This window comes from Micromys minutus (assembly GCF_963924665.1).
Source record: "Micromys minutus genome assembly, chromosome: X".
NCBI classification, from domain to species: domain Eukaryota; kingdom Metazoa; phylum Chordata; class Mammalia; order Rodentia; family Muridae; genus Micromys; species Micromys minutus.
The window spans coordinates 25,676,972-25,693,942 of NC_137970.1; the positions used below are offsets into that span (position 1 = coordinate 25,676,972).

Sequence of the window (16,971 nt, forward strand, 5' to 3'; positions counted from 1 at the left end):
GCTACGTGTGGTAGCAGTTTATTAATGTAGAGTCTTTCTCGTGGTTATATAAACTGTGCAGCCTGGGAAAAAAGGCCGAGTTTGGAGTCAGGAAGGAAGCTGGTTCTGGCTCACTCCCATAATGAGCATGGCCCCTTCCTCCTGTTTCTGCCTTTTCCTTTGAGGAGGGATTTTATATTGAGGGTTTATCAGAAGAACCACAAAGCAAAAGATTCTTCACAACATCATGCAATTCCTTCCTGAGTCACAGAGCAGGTTAGTTCATTGTCTAAAAGTCAGAGTTGTTGATAGATGTGGTCACGGGTCACAACCCTGAGAAGCTTCTCAGTGAACATCACGGAAATTTAGGCTTCCTGGATCTCCGTGGCACATTTGAAACACATACCCACAAAACCTGCTAGTATTCAAGAACGGTAAAGTGTCCGGCCTCAGAAGAAAGGCATAACAGCTCTGAGTTCTGACTGGTTTTAGGTCTGGGTTAGTGCACACAGTAAAGTTTAGTGACTTGTTTGTTTTTCCTCAGCTGCTTTCAAAATTGTGAAAAGCTGGCTTGGCCCTGAAGCAGTAAGTTTGTTGAAGTTTACAAGTAAGAATGAAATCCAGGAGTATGTCAGTGCGGAATACCTTCCTCCCCACATGGGTGGGACAGTAAGTACCATCCTTGAAACTTGTTACAGTAGAGCACTGAATAATAGACTTCTATACCATGTGCTCAAAAGGAAAAGAGCACATCTTTTTTGTTTTAAGTGTTCTTCTCTCATACAATACATCTCAATCACAGTCTCCCCTCCCTCCACTCCTCCCAGGTCTCCTCACCTCTTTTCGCCCAAGATTCACTCCTCCTCCGTTTCCCTTCAGAAAACAGCAACCTCCTAGGGGACATCCACTAAACATGGCACAAGCTACAGTAAGCCAGGCGCAAACCCTCACATCAAGACTGAGTGAGGCAACCCAGTAGGAAGAAAAGCATCTGAAGAGCAGGCAAAAGTGTCACTCCCACTGTTAAGAGTTCCCCCAAAATACCAAGCTAACAAATATTACGTGTGCACATATACACATGCATATATAACACATATAATTATAGTGTGTGTGTGTGTGTGTGTGTGTGTGTGTATGCAAAGGCCCTAGCACAGACCCAGGCAGGAATCTACAACTGCTGCTTCACTCTCTGAGCACCAGTGAAGCCTGCTTAGTTGCTTACATTGGGCCATGTTGGTGTCTTTGATTCCTCTGGCTTCCACAACCGCCTGCCCCATTTCATGGGGTTCTCAGAGCTCTGAGGACAGGGACCCAGTAGAGCCCTCGAACCTGGGCACTCTCTCCTTCTCTCTGCCTAATGTTGGGTTGTGGGTCTCTGCATCTGTTCCCATCAGCTGCCTAACCCGATCCCTCCTATTCCCAGTCCCAGCTGCCCCCAGTTTATCACAAAATCTATTCAATTTCCCCTTCCCAGGGAGATAGATGTAGGCTCTACCTTAATGCAAAAAAGAATGATTAGTGATACCCCTAAAATAAGATGCAGTGATGTAGATATTTTCCACTTATGCTTCAAAGTTTACTAGATTTTTTTCTAATAGATAATGAGTATATATGATTCTAAACAGGGGTCCATTCAATATCCAAAGGTATATCCAGAAATAATTCTTAATAAAATGTCTCCTTCTCCTACTCTTGTCTCAAGCACCCTATTGCCTTCTATGGTAGTGCATTTCTTATATTAATTTCCAGAGATGTGCGTTGCATGTGTGGGCAAGTGCACATAAGCCTTCCTCCTACTCATCTATTTTAAATAGGTATCGTATTGGTACAGCATTGTACATCTCCATTTTCCCTTCACGACCCAGTTTAGAGATCATTCTAAATCAGTGAGTGTGTGGTAAGCTTTCATTTGTGTACAGCTGCAGTGCTCCAGTGTCATGAACCCTAAGTTCCTGACTTTGATATTGGTGTGTAGGCTTGGCTTTCTTCCCTGTCTTTCCTATCCAGTGGTCTTTTTCACTTGAAATGTATCCTTGAGAATGTGCAGTCAAAGTCTGGAAGGGTTGTTTGACTTTCTTTCCTTCCTTCCTTTCTTTCTCTTCCTTCCTTCCTTTCTTTCTTTCTCTTTCTTTCTTTCTTTCTTTCTTCCTTTCTTTCTTTCTTTCTTTCTTTCTTTCTTTCTTTCATTTTATTTTTTCACTCTATGGATCAAACCCAGAGCCAGATTCATGGGAGACAAATGCTCTTGCCCAGCGCTGAGAATTTTTTTGAACTGATTTTGATTACTGCAAACAGATGTCAGAACTAAGTGGACGGGTTTGGAAATCTCAGTGTTGGGCTCAGGCGTGATGGCGTGCGCCTGGATCCGCAGCACTGAAGAGGCAGAACAAGGGTTGCAAGGTCTGGGCCAGCCTGGGCTACATGGCGATTGATCCCTCGTTTCCAATACGTTGTTTTGTTGTTTTTACTGTTGTTGTCCTATTTACAAGGCTGTAAAAATGAATGCTAAAGTGACATTTCCTAAAGTGTGAACCCTCTGTAAATAATTGTAGCTATATTTTGCCTGCCTGCCAAAATTGGATTTAAAGAGAAGCAAGGACTAACAGCATTAGCTTTCGGTGTCCCTGTTAGCTTTCATTCGTCAGAAGACACTTGAAGCAACAAATTGGATTTGAAGTCTGCACCTTTCTCTCCAGGAAACTCTCCACTTTTCAGTTGAACCTAGGAAAACTGAATGTTGTACATTTCATACTGTACTTCACCTTAATTAAAACAAAATCCTCGCTGCACTTTCCCCTTTATGTTTCAGTTTTGAGGCAGGGTCTCTTGTAGCCCAGGCTTGCCTCAAACTTCCAAATCTTCAACCTCTAAAGTACTCAGATTATAGGCATAGACCCATATACTCACCTCTCTGTGTGTTTAGTTTGTCCTCATGAGTTTTGTTTTTTAAGGTATATATATAGATAGATAGATAGATAGATAGATAGATAGATATTGTGTGTGTGTGTGTGTGTGTGTGTGTGTGTACAGGTACGCATGGGGGTCAAAGGACACATTAAAAATACCTTGTAGCTATAGTCACAAGTGCAATTTTCTGTGAGCTGCATGATGGTGGTCCTGGGATTCAAACTCTGGTCTCTGATAAAGCAGTAAGCACTCTACCAGCAAAGCATCTCTCCATCCCTTGTGTTTATGTTGGCTTGATTTCATGTGCTGTATAAGTATGTGTGCACATGTGGAGGCTATGGGTCAACATTAGATGTCTTCTTTTATTGCCCTCCACCTTATCTTTTAAGACAGGGTCTCTCACTACATCTATAACTTAGGGGTGAGCCAGACTGGCTGGCATTTGAACCCCTAGAGTCCCCCTGTATGTACCTCCCAGGTCTAGAATTAAAGGCAAGTGTAACCACACATTGTTTCTCAATGGGATCTAAATTCAACCCTTCATGCTGGCTCAACAATCACAGTGGCCACTGAGCCATGTTTTTTATAGAGATATTCTGTTTGGGGTTTATGGTTTCTATTCACTTGGTTAGTTAATTGATTGGGTTTTGTTCTGTTTTGTGGTGCTAGGAAATTGAACCCTAGTTCTCAAACTTGTTAAGGAAATACTCTACCCTTGAACCACATCAAGAATCAATTGTCAATATTATTGCAGTGCTTATGTTCTGTGCTGTGTGTAGAAGAGTCTGCCCTACTTATATATTTATCCATTTCATCCTCTTCTGTTTTAATGCATAATTTTATGTTTTAAAAACCACACAAGATACACATACTACATTTAATACATTTAGCTATCTGAACTTCTTTTTCTTGTGGAGGAAGCTAAAGATCTAACTCATTTTTTTAACATGGCTTAGTTTTTATTTATTGCTCTTTCCCTTTTTCTATTTTGAAATGAATCTCATTTTTTCTTTATAATTAAACTTATTTTCTTGGCCAAAGTAACCCATTTTCAGTATGCCATTAGAGAATTATTTCTTTCCACATTACTAGCAGGCAGATAATGCAAGTTCTCTTGTGTAGGATCCTTTCAAGTATAGCTACCCACCACTGGTAGATGATGACTTCCAGACACCACTGTGTGAAAATGGGCCGATTGCCAGTGAGGATGAAACCTCAAGTAAAGAAGATATAGAAGGTGATGGTAAGGAAACCTTGGAAACAATTTCTAACGAGGAGCAACCAGCTCTGTCTGAAAAGGTAATTTTGGGGATAAAGTAAAATGAAATCAAAAGCTGTCATCTGAAGCTTGAGACATAGATCACTGGTCCAGCACTTGCACAGCACACATGATGCCCTAGGTTCAATCCCCAGCACCAGGGGGAACATGCCATGAGTCTTTGAGATAATCCACTTACCTTGCCTCCACATTTTTTTTGAAAAAAGATGAAGACGGGATGATGGGAACTGAATTACAGCGAGAGAGAGAGAGAGAGAGAGAGAGAGAGAGAGAGAGAGAGAGAGAGAGAGAGAGAGAGAGAGAGAGGGAGGGAGGGAGGGAGGGAGGGCGGGCTAGGGGGAGAGAGAGCTGACGCTGTACTTTGTACAAATCATGGTGAAGTACATCTGGAAAGAATGTTTGTCAAAAATTTATTTAAGATTAAAAATAAAAGTGATTACGTGATTAATTTAAAACTTCACCAGGATCCAGTTCCTCTAAATTTCATTTGGAGGGGCTTGTTAATTGTCATTCTTCCCAAAACTTAGCAAGACCTTGCTTGATAAGTACATTATAATGTAAAACAAAAATTTTCAAATGTTTCCTGTTTATAAGAGAATCATATAAGTATTTCTTCATGGTCATGTCAGTATACGTTAAACATGTCACTCAGACATGCCAAATATATTAAAAATTATGATTTGCATTGAATCTAGATGGTTTTGTTCTCCCTGTGGCCTGTCTAACTAGAACTAAAACAGTCATCTTTTCTACCTTGTTTCTATGTGTAGAATAACCCAACTGAGTCTGCTTCCAAAAGAGATGAAAATGAAAAAGTTGATTCAAAGACGAAAACATTTAAAAAGCCATTGAGTGTTTTTAAAGGACCCCTATTGCACATCAGGTAACACAGATTGTATTGACTGACTTCTTGTCATATATCTTGATCATCTTAGCTGAGGCTGAAGTGCTAGAAGATTAAGATAACTTCTACTCTGTCATTAAGAGTATAATATAATTTGTGCAGACAACAATGAACCTTCTTTTGCAGACTTAGTGACCATTTCTAACTAACGTTTTGATATTAATGATGCTTGGAAAAATAAAAATAAGGGGATGAGTTTGTTGATTTGACCTTCTGAAACACCCATTTTCTCTAGAAGAATAGGGTTTTAACCAAATCGTAATGGGAGACATGTTTATCTATGTTCCAGTTTATTAATCCAAAAGAGTCATTGGGAGCTGGGGGTATAGCTCAGAGTTGAAATGCTTTCCTCTATTATGTGATGCCCTGAATTTGATTCCTAACACTAAGAAAGTAAAGAAAAGAAGTCCAGAGCTATTTCCTGTATTATTATGTTCAATGTTGGTACAGCAACACTACTCAGTGATGACCTAAGGTGTCCTGTTACCCCTTTTCTTAAAATTTTCATATGTAACTGGAGTATATCACCCATCAACAATACAGCCAGACTTCTACAGAATTTAATCTGAAAATCTCCAGTTGATAGAAGCGGTTTGTCTGCATATGGGTTATTCCTGTTGGAGGGGGATGTATCACCATTATCTGTGGATATATCTGAATACGGAGAGACGCATAACAGAAAGTTTGTCTCCTGTGTTTTTTGTTTCTTTGCCATTTTCCACCTTTGGAGTGTTAGCACTTTCCCTTCTGCTACTTTGGAAGTCAAAGTTCCGTGCTTCTTGAAGGCCCATCCAAAGCATAGATTCCCAGGTGCAACCCTTAAGGCTTGACAGTGGCAGAAGCGGGAAAGGCAGGTTAGAATGGGACAACTTCCAGGATTGCACTGTGAACATGACTCTGTTACCCGTGCCCCAGTCAGAGTCACTGAGACTCCTTCACATACAGTAAGGACCCCACCAGTGGCATCTCCCCATGCTCTCTGTGATTTTCCTACTGTTTACTGAGAGGTGCTCTGACATCTATAGCATTGTTGCGTTTTCGTGTCTCCTGTTCTCTGAGCTCAACAAAAAGAACTAAACAGTTGTGGACGTTTTACCATCTTGCCCAAAGGTGGCCAAGGTCATCCTTAAGCATGTCTTCTCCTGATTAATGAATTTCCTTGATGTGCATGACATTTCTTATGTAACATAGCAGATAAAACATGCCTTCAGCTGGGATCACCAATGTAAGCTTTCAATTCCAGCAGTCTTAAGAGGCAAGAGACTCGCTCCTCGCTCTTTCACCTAGCCTAGGCTATCTAAAGAGTCTCAAAACCTTCCTGCTGAGAGAGTGAGTGTGTGTTTGTGTGTGTGTGTGTGTGTGTGTGTGTGTGTGTGTGTGTGTGTGTGTGTGTGTGGTGTAACTCAGGGTTTTGTGAAAAAAAAAATCAGTTAAGCTACTGACTTTTTTAACTTAAAACAAAAACACTAGCCCAGATGTCCTTCCCCTTGTGTTGAGGCATCTGATCAGTTTGGCTAATGCTACACAATTTTTCCAGAGAGTTGGGTTTTTTTTCATTTTAGGTTGTAGATATTCCCATAACCAATAATAGCAAACTTGGAAGTTCATAATCGTTTTTCTAGTCTAAGCACCCTCGGGAACTACTCCAGCATTCTTCCCATGTTTGTTTTTTCTTCCTTCTCAGGAAAGCCATTCTGTAGTGAGAAATTATTTTGTTATTTAAATATATCCCTAATAATCTTTTGATGAGCTTATGTTTCTCTCTGTTGGTGTAAAAAGGATGCCCAAGGCTAATCTGTTTTTAATTAGGGAACAGTGAAGCAGCAATGCCTTCTGTGTTTGGATAGTAATCTATAGCCTCCCAAGGAGTTTAAACAGATCTACCTTAGACTGGGTTGATTATGATTAATTCACCATCTTCATAACTCTTTCTTCTGTTTTTTTTTCCTATTTTCCTTCTGACCTTAGGGAAAACCATAGGGCTTCCTAGCATACATAGTATCAGTAAGTTTAACAAACAAAATGCTATTAGGTAACTGTTTTGGTCACCATCCTTTATAAGGAATTCTCTTTATACCAATGAGCATAAACTATCAGGCAAACATTTCTTTAGATTGATGAGTGCAATACCATCTAGTTTGAGTACTACAAATGTCTTGTTTTTTCACCTAGCCCAGCGGAGGAATTATACTTTGGAAGCATTGAATCTGGAGAGAAGAAAACTCTGATAGTGTTGACAAATGTCACCAAAAATATTGTTGCCTTTAAGGTAAGAAATAAAATCTTGAAGTCATAATAAATGATGAGGCTGTGTTAATGGCAAGTGATTTGGGGCATTCCTAATGGAGAGAGTTGTAGCCGAACACTGAACGGCTATATTTTTCCCCATATACTTCCTTCTAGTAGAAGGGCTGATCATGATCAGTCTCTTACACTTTGTATTTGGTGACACATTATTATCCAGTAGAATCTACAGTTTAAGTTATACCACATGTGAGGGAAGAGGCTCCTTGGGTTTGGTTGTTTTATCCTCCAGTGTTGTGGTCAATTAGATGTTTTATCTAATGAAGGTTGTCCTCTGGTCTGCACATACATGTGAATGTATATGCTTACATGCACACAAGAGGAGAGCTAGGGGCCAGGCGTGATATAGTGCATGCCTTTAATCCCGGCTCAGGAGAGGCAAAGGCACGTGTGCCAGGTTGAGTTTGAAGCCACCCTAGTCTATGTAGCCAGCTTCTGACCAGAAATAGCTACAAAGATGCTGTCTCAAAAAGGGGATGGGGTGGGGGAAGCCATGTAACAGCAAAGCTTAAAAGTAGGTTTTGAAATAACTAAGGATACTTTTATCTTATTGTTGAGGACCAATAGTAATCCTTTTGTTTTTTAGCTGCTCATTTTTTTTTCTAAAGCCATTCTTTAACCTTGCCTGTGTGCGATTATGTGGTAACTATGTTTCTAAATAGGTGAGAACCACAGCTCCAGAAAAATACAGAGTCAAGCCGAGCAACAGCAGCTGTGATCCCGGAGCCTCCGTTGATATTGTTGTTTCTCCACATGGCGGTGAGTTGTCTTTCCTTGTATTTCTTTTCTCTCTCTTTCTCTTTCTCATGTTCAGAAGTAGTTGGCCAACATACGATGGACTCGAGAGGAATTTTTGAGTGCTTTTATTTGTTTACAGTTTGGTGGCGGTGGTGGGGGTGTTTTTTTCTGGGTGGTGGTTTATTTTGTTTTCTTAGTTGGGGGATGCTATTGTATCGGGGTTTGTTTGAGTTTTGAGAAAGAACTTAAGGTAGGGCGGGCAGGGGTGGGAGAGGATTTGGAAGGCCCTGGGGAAGGGAATGGTCCAAATATATTTCAACTTAAAATGTTTTAAATAATAAAAATATTTATTAATTAATAATAATACCTCCAGCCACATATCCAGTCCCCTGTGACAGTTCCTGTTCCTATGTTTAAGTGCTCTTTTGAAATGCAGGCTTAACAGTCTCTGCCCAAGACCGGTTTCTGATAATGGCTGCAGAAATGGAGCAGCCATCTGGCACTGGGCCAGCAGAACTGACTCAGTTCTGGAAAGAAGTTCCAAGAAACAAAGTGATGGAACACAGGTAAGCCTGTCTACCCAGAGCCTCGCCACAGCATCAACTTCTTCACAGGGAAGGGAGGCAGGCACTGTTCATTCCTTGCAACTGTTATAATCTAGGGGTGCCTGGATTAAAGAAGGGGAGATACTCAAGGACTGACCAGTGGGGCAGGTACACATCTCCGACATTTAAGTCCCCCTTGTCAGAATGCTCACTTGGTCTGTAGACTGGCAGTATTTTTGTGTGGCAGGGAAAACACAGCAAAGGGGCCTCTGGTAAATCCTAGTGACATCCATTGGAACGTTCCTGTGCTGAAGTGGCCCTGGAGCCAGTCCAAGAATCCTGTCACTCTGTTTCCATGTGAAGAGACAGAGTAGATAACAGTTAGCAAAGCTGCTGCAGAAACATGGCTACAGTATCTTATTTAACAGGAAGTGCACAGTTATATGCTTGTGTGTGCCCCTGTATGTCAGCTGTGACCAATGTCTTCAAGTATCCAAGGGAGAGTAAAGCAAACAAGGGAGGACTTCTTTCTATTTTGCTTTACTTTATACCTTTTTAAATGGGATTACAATTTTTCAGAGTGACATCATTTTCCCTCCCTCCTCTCCACCCGAGGACATTTGCTAAATCCAGAGACATCTTTGTTTTTCACAACTCAACAGTTGGAATGGGAGGCAGTGGGCATTTAGCAAATGCTCCTAAACCTCCCATAGTACAGTTGAGGAATACCAGTTCCCCAAAATTATGAGCCCCCTGAAGTAGTAGCACTGAAGTAGGAAACCCTGGTTTATAGAGTAGTTAAGGATAATCTCTCTGCTGGCCATTGACTAGGACCTGAAGGAAATGAAAGAGGAAGTCACATTGTGACTGATTGTAACTACACAGTGAACTTTCTGATAGTGGGCAAAGCGAGCTGCAAGAAAACAGAAATGTACTTGGCTTACAGGAAAAAACAGCAAGGAGCTCCATTTGCCTTAACTGGGTGGGGTGGCCAAGAGACAGCTAGGAGAGCACTAGATTATGAGGAATTTTCTGAGGAGTGCCCAACCTAGAGGAGCATTATGCTACCAAAAGACAGCTCTTGTCAGGGCATTAAAGCTCAGGGGAGAATGTGTGTCACCAAGTAGAAGTGAACAATGGTACCAAGTACTAGCATTCAAAAAAAGAAAGTACTGGGCTGTTCACCTGATGGGAATATCAGTGATGGTGTTGATGATCTTAAAGAACACTTTCTGGAGTCACAGAGGCCAGAGCTCACGCTGAATGACAGATGGAGACCTCTGGGCTAACCTAGAGGTGCTACACATTGCAGAGCAACTGGGAAGTTGATGAAGGGGTCTTGGCTCCTGTTTGTTATAGGGTCTTGGCTTGTTGTTGTTCTTTTCTAGTTTCTTTGGGGTAGTGGTTTTCTTTCTGTTTTGTACTGGGGGTCTTCTTGGCATGACGGGTGTTTGTTTTGTGAGACGTGGTCTCATTCTGTTGCCAAGGTTAGCCTCAAACGTGTGACAGTTCTTGTGGCTCAGTCTTCTAAGCTTTGGCATTTCAGGTACTCTCCACTCTGTCCAGCCGGCCCTGGGGTTTTGAAAGTGAGAAATTGTGGCACCGTTTAAAGAAATAGGCTAGGCAGATCGCTCAGTACTAGCTTGTCACATATGTGCAAGGTCTTAGGTTCCATTCCCCGCACTGGCGAACAAAGAACAAAATGAGGGCCCTGGCAATAGAGACCTATAACCACACAATAGAGACCTATAACCACACAATAGAGACCTATAACCACACAATAGAGACCTATAACCACAAGGCGCAGTACTGAGAGGATGCAACAGCTAAGACTAAGGAGGCATAAGAAAACTATGTTTCAAAGAAGAAAAAAGTTAACAAAATATTTCTAGTATCTCTGGAAAAGATTATGCAGGTCAGACTCTGACCTCTCAGGTACTCCTGCTTTTTATTAAATAATAACACACGTAAAATTTCAGATGATAGGAACAAGAATGCATTTGGTCGTGCTTGGTTTGTTTTGGTTTAGTTTGCTGTGTTAATGAAACAGGGCTTTGCTATGTACTCCAATGGTGACCTGAGATGTTTTGGTTTTAGGGAAAAGCATGAGAAATTGTCAAAATATTAAGAATGACTTACATAAAAAGAACTATTGATATTAACTCAAAGTTCTTGTGAAACACTCAAAATGAGGGGTTTTGTTAAATAGAGGTTGCTTTACTTTCCTTGCTTTGGGTTTTACCAGTTCGTAATGGCTGCCTTCTCTAGAGCTATCAGAAGAAAAGCATTATTTCCACCTAGAAGGTGGGAGGGTTCCTGCTGGTTTGGTACTAAAAGCTCAAGTAAAGCACTATCCCTCCATTCTAGAAAAAGGCTTTCTATTGACTCCCCTGGGGTGGTAGGCTGCATGTGCAGCCTCTTACTTTTCATACACATAAGGTAGTTAAAAGGGACTGAGGGCTAAGCTCAGTGGTTCTTAAACAGACACAAAGCCCCAGCTTTGATTTTTAATGGAGAAAAAAGACCCTGCAAGAAAATATATAAATGTAGACTGAGCTACTTTCTGAGTTGAGGCTAGGGAGAGGAATCAAACTTTTCATTTCTCACCACCTGTATTTAACTCTGCATTTCCTAATTTTCTTTTAGAAATATATATATATATATATATATATATATATATATATAATAAAGCTTTGAAGAACTTACATTTCCTTTGAATTTCATAGGTTAAGATGCCATACAGTTGAAAGTAGCAAACCAAACAGTCTCATGCTAAAGGACAACGTTTCTGCCATGTCAGATAAAACCAGTGAAGATCTGTACCTGCAAGTGAGTATACTTTCTTCCTCTCTGAACAGTGGCCCGTGCTAATCATCACCAAAGGGCCATTTGTGCTTGACTAACCTAATGGAAACTGTTAGCATAGATACTTCACAAAGGTTGGGTTTTGCTCTCTGTCCATTTCTTTCTTCCTCTTTTGGTTTTGGTTTTGTCTCCTTTACGGGGTGTAGAGTTTGTTTGTTAGGGTTTCTGTTTTTGTTTTGTACTGTTCTTTTTTGGGGGGGGGTGTTCTTTGTTTTAGTTTGTTTGGTTTGTTGGGGGGGATATTTTTGAGACTAAGACTTGCTTTGAATCCATGATGGCCTAGAACTCCTTGTAATCCTCCTGCATCAGCCTTCCTAGTACTAGAATTACAGGTATGAGTCCCCATACCTGGCTTGGTAGTGCCCTCTTCTTTGTGAAGAGACCATCAGAAATGGAAAGTGCCAGGTTGCTCTCAGAAGGTTCTAAGTGTTTCAAGACAGCAGTTTCACTATGGAGGCAGGGCCAATAGTAAAGCACATGGTGCTTTGGTGAGCACGAAAGACACCCTCTTGTATCAAAAATCACCATCTAATGCATTTCAGTGTGAAAGAAGGAAAGGGGCTTCATGCATAGAACTCAGTGATGGAATGAGATATCTCAAAGGTGTCTGGACTTCCAGGAAATACTCTCTGTTCCCATCTCAACTAGAAAATCGGACCTTTTAGAATAGAGCATCAAAGACTAAGTCTCCACCAAATACACCGGTTGCCCCTTTTGCGCTTCCAGTTCCCAAACTTTCAGAGTAGATGGGCCCCATCCCTTCAGTGTTTAGAGTTCTGATATTCCGATTTGGCAGTCTCATGGTTGTTTTATTGATATCAATCTCTCATCCTTTTTTTTTCCCCATTCAGCTCAATCGTTTACTAGAAAGCAATAGGAAACTCGAAGACCAACTGCAGCGCTCTATCTGGTTCCAACAGCTACTGCTTGCCTTAACAATGGTCTTGCTTGCTTTTGTTGTTTCTTTCTTTTATTCGTTATACTATTAAACAAGTGGTACCTGGTCAAAACCATCAAACTCCTTCAGACATTATCTGGAGAATGTGTACAGACCCCACCCAAACTTTTTCACGCAGCTACCAGAACTACTATATATCTGGGCTTCCTTCAAGGAAATAATGCAGCACATAGAAGGGTTGCCTACATTGAAAATAAGTTGTTTGGCTAGAGAAATGTACAAGGCATTGATTAGACACGATAGCTAGTTAGGAAACCAAGTAAAGGTATATGCATTGTATAAATTGATAGTGAAAACGTAATTTATTTTTCTTTTTGATTTGAATGCTTTCAAAGCAAAGTTGTATCATGTAAATACACGAGCTGAGCTGAAAAGTATAAGTAACATGCTTTGTTGTAGCCAAAAACCAATGTAGTCTGCTTTTTTTTTAAAATTACAGAATTACTAGCCGAGCTGACTTACTAGTTTTTCTATACTATGTATGTAAAATATGTATATTAAAAAGGCAGCATACTTAAGCAGAGTAATTTATGTAATCCTGACTTTGTAACTTTGAAAACTACTTCCAGATGCTAGTCAAGATTCTTTTGGAATGTGAAGCTATTTAATGCCAAACCTCCTTAGCCTTTGTTCCTCAGTGTCACTGAGCAGCCTGCCTCTTAGTAATCTGGGTTATTTAATGAAAACTCTGTCTTCGATACAATATGGAAAGCTACATGTGGTTGGACTTTCTTTGATTTCTCTTTATCAGTGCTCAGAAGGAAAGTCTCCAAAAGAGTCCCCCACCTCTCTTCTAGTCAATTCTATGCAGTTTCATGCTGGTCCCTCTGTTTGGACACTGAACCTTTTGCCTGGTTTATGATAAGGGCCTACTGTTCCATTGTTCCATCTTCATCTTCATTCCAGGGCAAAGGAGTCTCCTCTGTGGACCACAAATTATGCCACTTTTATGCTCATTTTAAATGAAAGGCATTGTGTAACATTAGTTGTTTTAGTTGTTTTAGATGTCCGCTACTGTAAGTAACCTTGGGTTCCATTTGGTCCTTGTTAAAATTGCTGGTGAGAAGGAAGCTTTGAGAAGTATCCATGTGTGCAAATACAAAAGCAAAGCAGAGAGGCTTAGAGGACGGGGACTATCACTCCCAATGGCTTCTCTGGCCCACTCAATATTCTGCCTTTGGTATACTTAGACCCACTCATGGCTCCTAAATTCCTACAGAAATACACCTTGCAGAAGCAGAGGCTAATGAAATAGCTTTGTATTATTGTTAACATGACCACTTTCTGTCACTTTAAGTTCAAATCTATGTTTGCATTTTTAAGGAAGTACTCTGCCTAGCAAATGAATATTTAGCCATGTTTGGGAATGTATTATTCTCAGGAGTTGAGTTGGAAGCTCTCAGCTTGAAGAAGTTAATTCCCAAGCCAAGTTTTGAGGAGTGATAGAATGGAGCGCCTTAAAAAGTCAGCTGAGGAAATCAAACCTTAAACTGACACTAGTGTGATACTTTGTCTTAATTTGGGTTTTTCTGTTTCAGTTTGCCACCTCCAGATGTGAAACAGACTGCAGTCCACCCTAAGTACTGTGCACAGTATCTATGTCCCTGTGTGTTCACAGGGACTTCCCAAGTGGTAGATTTGGGGCCTTAATATAATCTCATCCCAAAGTATCTGTCTATGCTTCTTGTTCCTCATCAGATGAACAAGCAATTAATTAGCCAAGATGAGGAATATAATTGTCCTAACAGTGTCCTTCTAATGTTTCATAAGAAAATCATGTTGAAACACTAAATACCCTCTTTGCTTCTTGTCTGGTCAGTTGAATTTAGTAACATCTTGTTAGCATTTCTGTGTGGTAAATGTGACTAAAAAGGACTTTGGGAAATTAACATAATGTCAACAGTAACTGAACTCTTCTGCTAATCTTGATTAAGCTATATAGTTACATTTGATTCTGTCCTGTCTTTATTTGGTTTAATCTAATCATATGTGCATGATTATTTTGGTATTCTGATCAATAATTTTATCTTTAATCATGTCCTTGCCTTTTTGGTGATCAAATTACCAGGGATTTTCATTTTGATTTTTGTTTTCACTCAAGAATGGAAATTAATACATTTTCCATGAAAACATTAATAAAAGATCATTAGCATGATCTGCAAGTAGCCTAAAATGCAAATGCTGGTAAACCTAGTCTCAAATTTCATAAAATCATAACTTTTATATCTTGCCACTAATTTTGACTGGATTTAATAGCACTTTATTGTACAATTATAAAAAATATATTCCTAGAATTGTTGCCAGTGTAATTTCTCTAATGTTCTGGTGCTTTTCATATATTTTCAGTATTTTTATTACTATATTGGTATTTTCTTTGTATAAATTGATCAAAAGAACATGTTTTCTATTTTAATATGTTTTAGAAAATAATTACATTTATGAAATAAATATCATCATTGAAAAAAACTCTTGTCTCTAATTGATAAAGCATTTTTTTAAAATTAATGTTCAGAAAAATTCTGCCCTTTTAGAGATCATTGTAATTCTGTTTGGATCTGCTTTACATTTTTATAAGGACAGCACTTCAGGCTTCCAAAGATGAAACTCTGGGTCAAGAGACCCTGTCCTCAACTGTGTCCTGTTTCTCCTGGTCCCTGTGTCTAGCTTAGGTTATACACTAGTGCAGTTCTTAGCATTAAACTAACTGCCTTGGCTTGAGGCTCTTCAGCCCTTGCTGGAACCACATAAGTCTGGATTACCTCAAGTACCCTCTCCTTGAATCTCTGTATCCACACACCTTTGTATCTGATGGACCTATACATCCAGGGACTTTGAAGATAACAGTGCAGCGTTGATTGTTTTCACAGTGATGTATAGCTTTAGGTGGTTGGGTGATGGAGAAGCACAAGGGCAGACCAAGCTCATAACAGAAGAGGCCTTTGAAGCTGAGAACAGTTGTCGCTTTACTATTATAAGTCATACCTGTCCAACAAAGCAGTGACCTCCTCAGAAAAAGAAAAAAAAAGAAAATGAATAATTAGTTCCTTTACATTAAAAAGCAAGAGATACAAGATCAAGTAGGAAACTACTCAATACATGTGATAAAAGAAAAAGACACTTACAATGGCATAACATTCACAGGCAGAATAAAGTGCCAATCTGAGGCTGGGTGATCTTTCCTAAAGGAAGGAATTTATAGGCATCGAGTTACTTGGGAGAAATCTCCACCCAGGGAAGGGTTGATTACAGAAAGCTGCCCTTTCTCCCTGCAATTTCCACTACATACATCTTCCCATCACTGATCCCATGAGCTGTCCCAAACACACAGGGTGTTTCCTCTATCAAGAGCCCAAAGAAACTGGCTGGAATTCTTAATGTTTGTTCCAAGTAACACTGGGAGTGCACTGCCTGGGTCCTAATCACCTCTCTGTTCTGTGTATCTGGGGAAAGGGAAGGTAGCCCACATATATCTCCTCCCAAATGGGTGATACCTTACACTTGATGGGTGTAAGAGTGAGAAGTAACACATTTAATCTGTCCACTGAGGCTGGCTTCCTACCTTAGAAGAACTATTCACAGTTTAATTTCCTAAACATTATGCCGCACCTAAAACCAAATGTCAGTTCTCCAAACTTCCCCACTTGGTATTCCTATCCCTGGTTGAGTACCCCAGTAATATCACAAAATCATATCTTTGCTATTTGCATACTGATGGTTTGCTTCCTTTGAATAAACAGCACTGGCTTTTAGTGATCAAAATCTTATCCCACTCATAGGTCATAATCTTCTGTGCATGTTAAAACACTTAAAGATAACTAGGACTAGAAACTTAGCTCAGACTCAAAACATGCTTGCCTTTTAAACATGAGGACCTCAATTTGATCCATCTTCAAAGAACACATTAAAAAAGAGGCAAAAAAAAAAAAAAAGCCAGGCATATGTCTGCAGACTTGTAATTCAGGCACTAGGGAGGCAGACAGGAAAATCCCAGAGCTCAAAATGTAAAAATGGTGGCTAGTGTCTGAAGAAAAGCATGTGAGATTTTCCTCTGGATTGCATACATACACAAACTCCTCCCAAATTTCAAGATAATTGGTTTAATTCACCAAACAAAGTATGTGCACATTAGAGGGTAACAATTAGATCCTTGAACTCAACAGGTTTTTCATGCTCTTGTCTCCTAACAGCCTGCCTCAGTATATCATAAAGATGTGGGTTTTATGGGTAAGAAAAATGAGGATCATTCAAGTCATTCATTCTCACAAGATTACATGGATGTGCAGCTTCAGAGCCAACCAAGGCTACCACATCTGAACCCCCCCCCCCTCTCTCTCTCTCACACACACACACACACACACACACACTCAGTGATATTTTTAGGTTACAGACAGACTGTTCTGGGGTCTTCAGTTCTTGAGTTCAATCAAGAGCCATAGACAATTTAAGCATATGCTTTGTAAAGCCAACCAAAGCAAATAAATACTATGGAGAT

The 16,971-nt window shown here is 40.1% G+C and overlaps 1 protein-coding gene across 3 annotated transcripts in view; it reads left to right on the plus strand.

Annotated features, from left to right (window-relative positions):
• Positions 1–14,773, plus strand: part of MOSPD2 (motile sperm domain containing 2) — a 39,611-nt gene extending 24,838 nt beyond the window's left edge. For 2 of the 3 annotated variants that reach the window (XM_080911066.1, XM_080911067.1), the window contains 8 exons: positions 524–648; positions 4,009–4,185; positions 4,936–5,048; positions 7,242–7,338; positions 8,036–8,132; positions 8,548–8,677; positions 11,383–11,485; positions 12,373–12,992. In XM_080911066.1, coding sequence (XP_080767192.1) covers positions 524–648; positions 4,009–4,185; positions 4,936–5,048; positions 7,242–7,338; positions 8,036–8,132; positions 8,548–8,677; positions 11,383–11,485; positions 12,373–12,510 — 980 coding nt within the window. In that variant the 3' untranslated portion in view covers positions 12,511–12,992. Of the gene's footprint in view, positions 1–523; positions 649–4,008; positions 4,186–4,935; positions 5,049–7,241; positions 7,339–8,035; positions 8,133–8,547; positions 8,678–11,382; positions 11,486–12,372; positions 12,993–14,017 lie in introns of those variants that run through there. The other variant, XM_080911068.1, reaches the window with a different exon arrangement.
• The last annotated feature ends 2,198 nt before the right edge of the window (positions 14,774–16,971 follow it).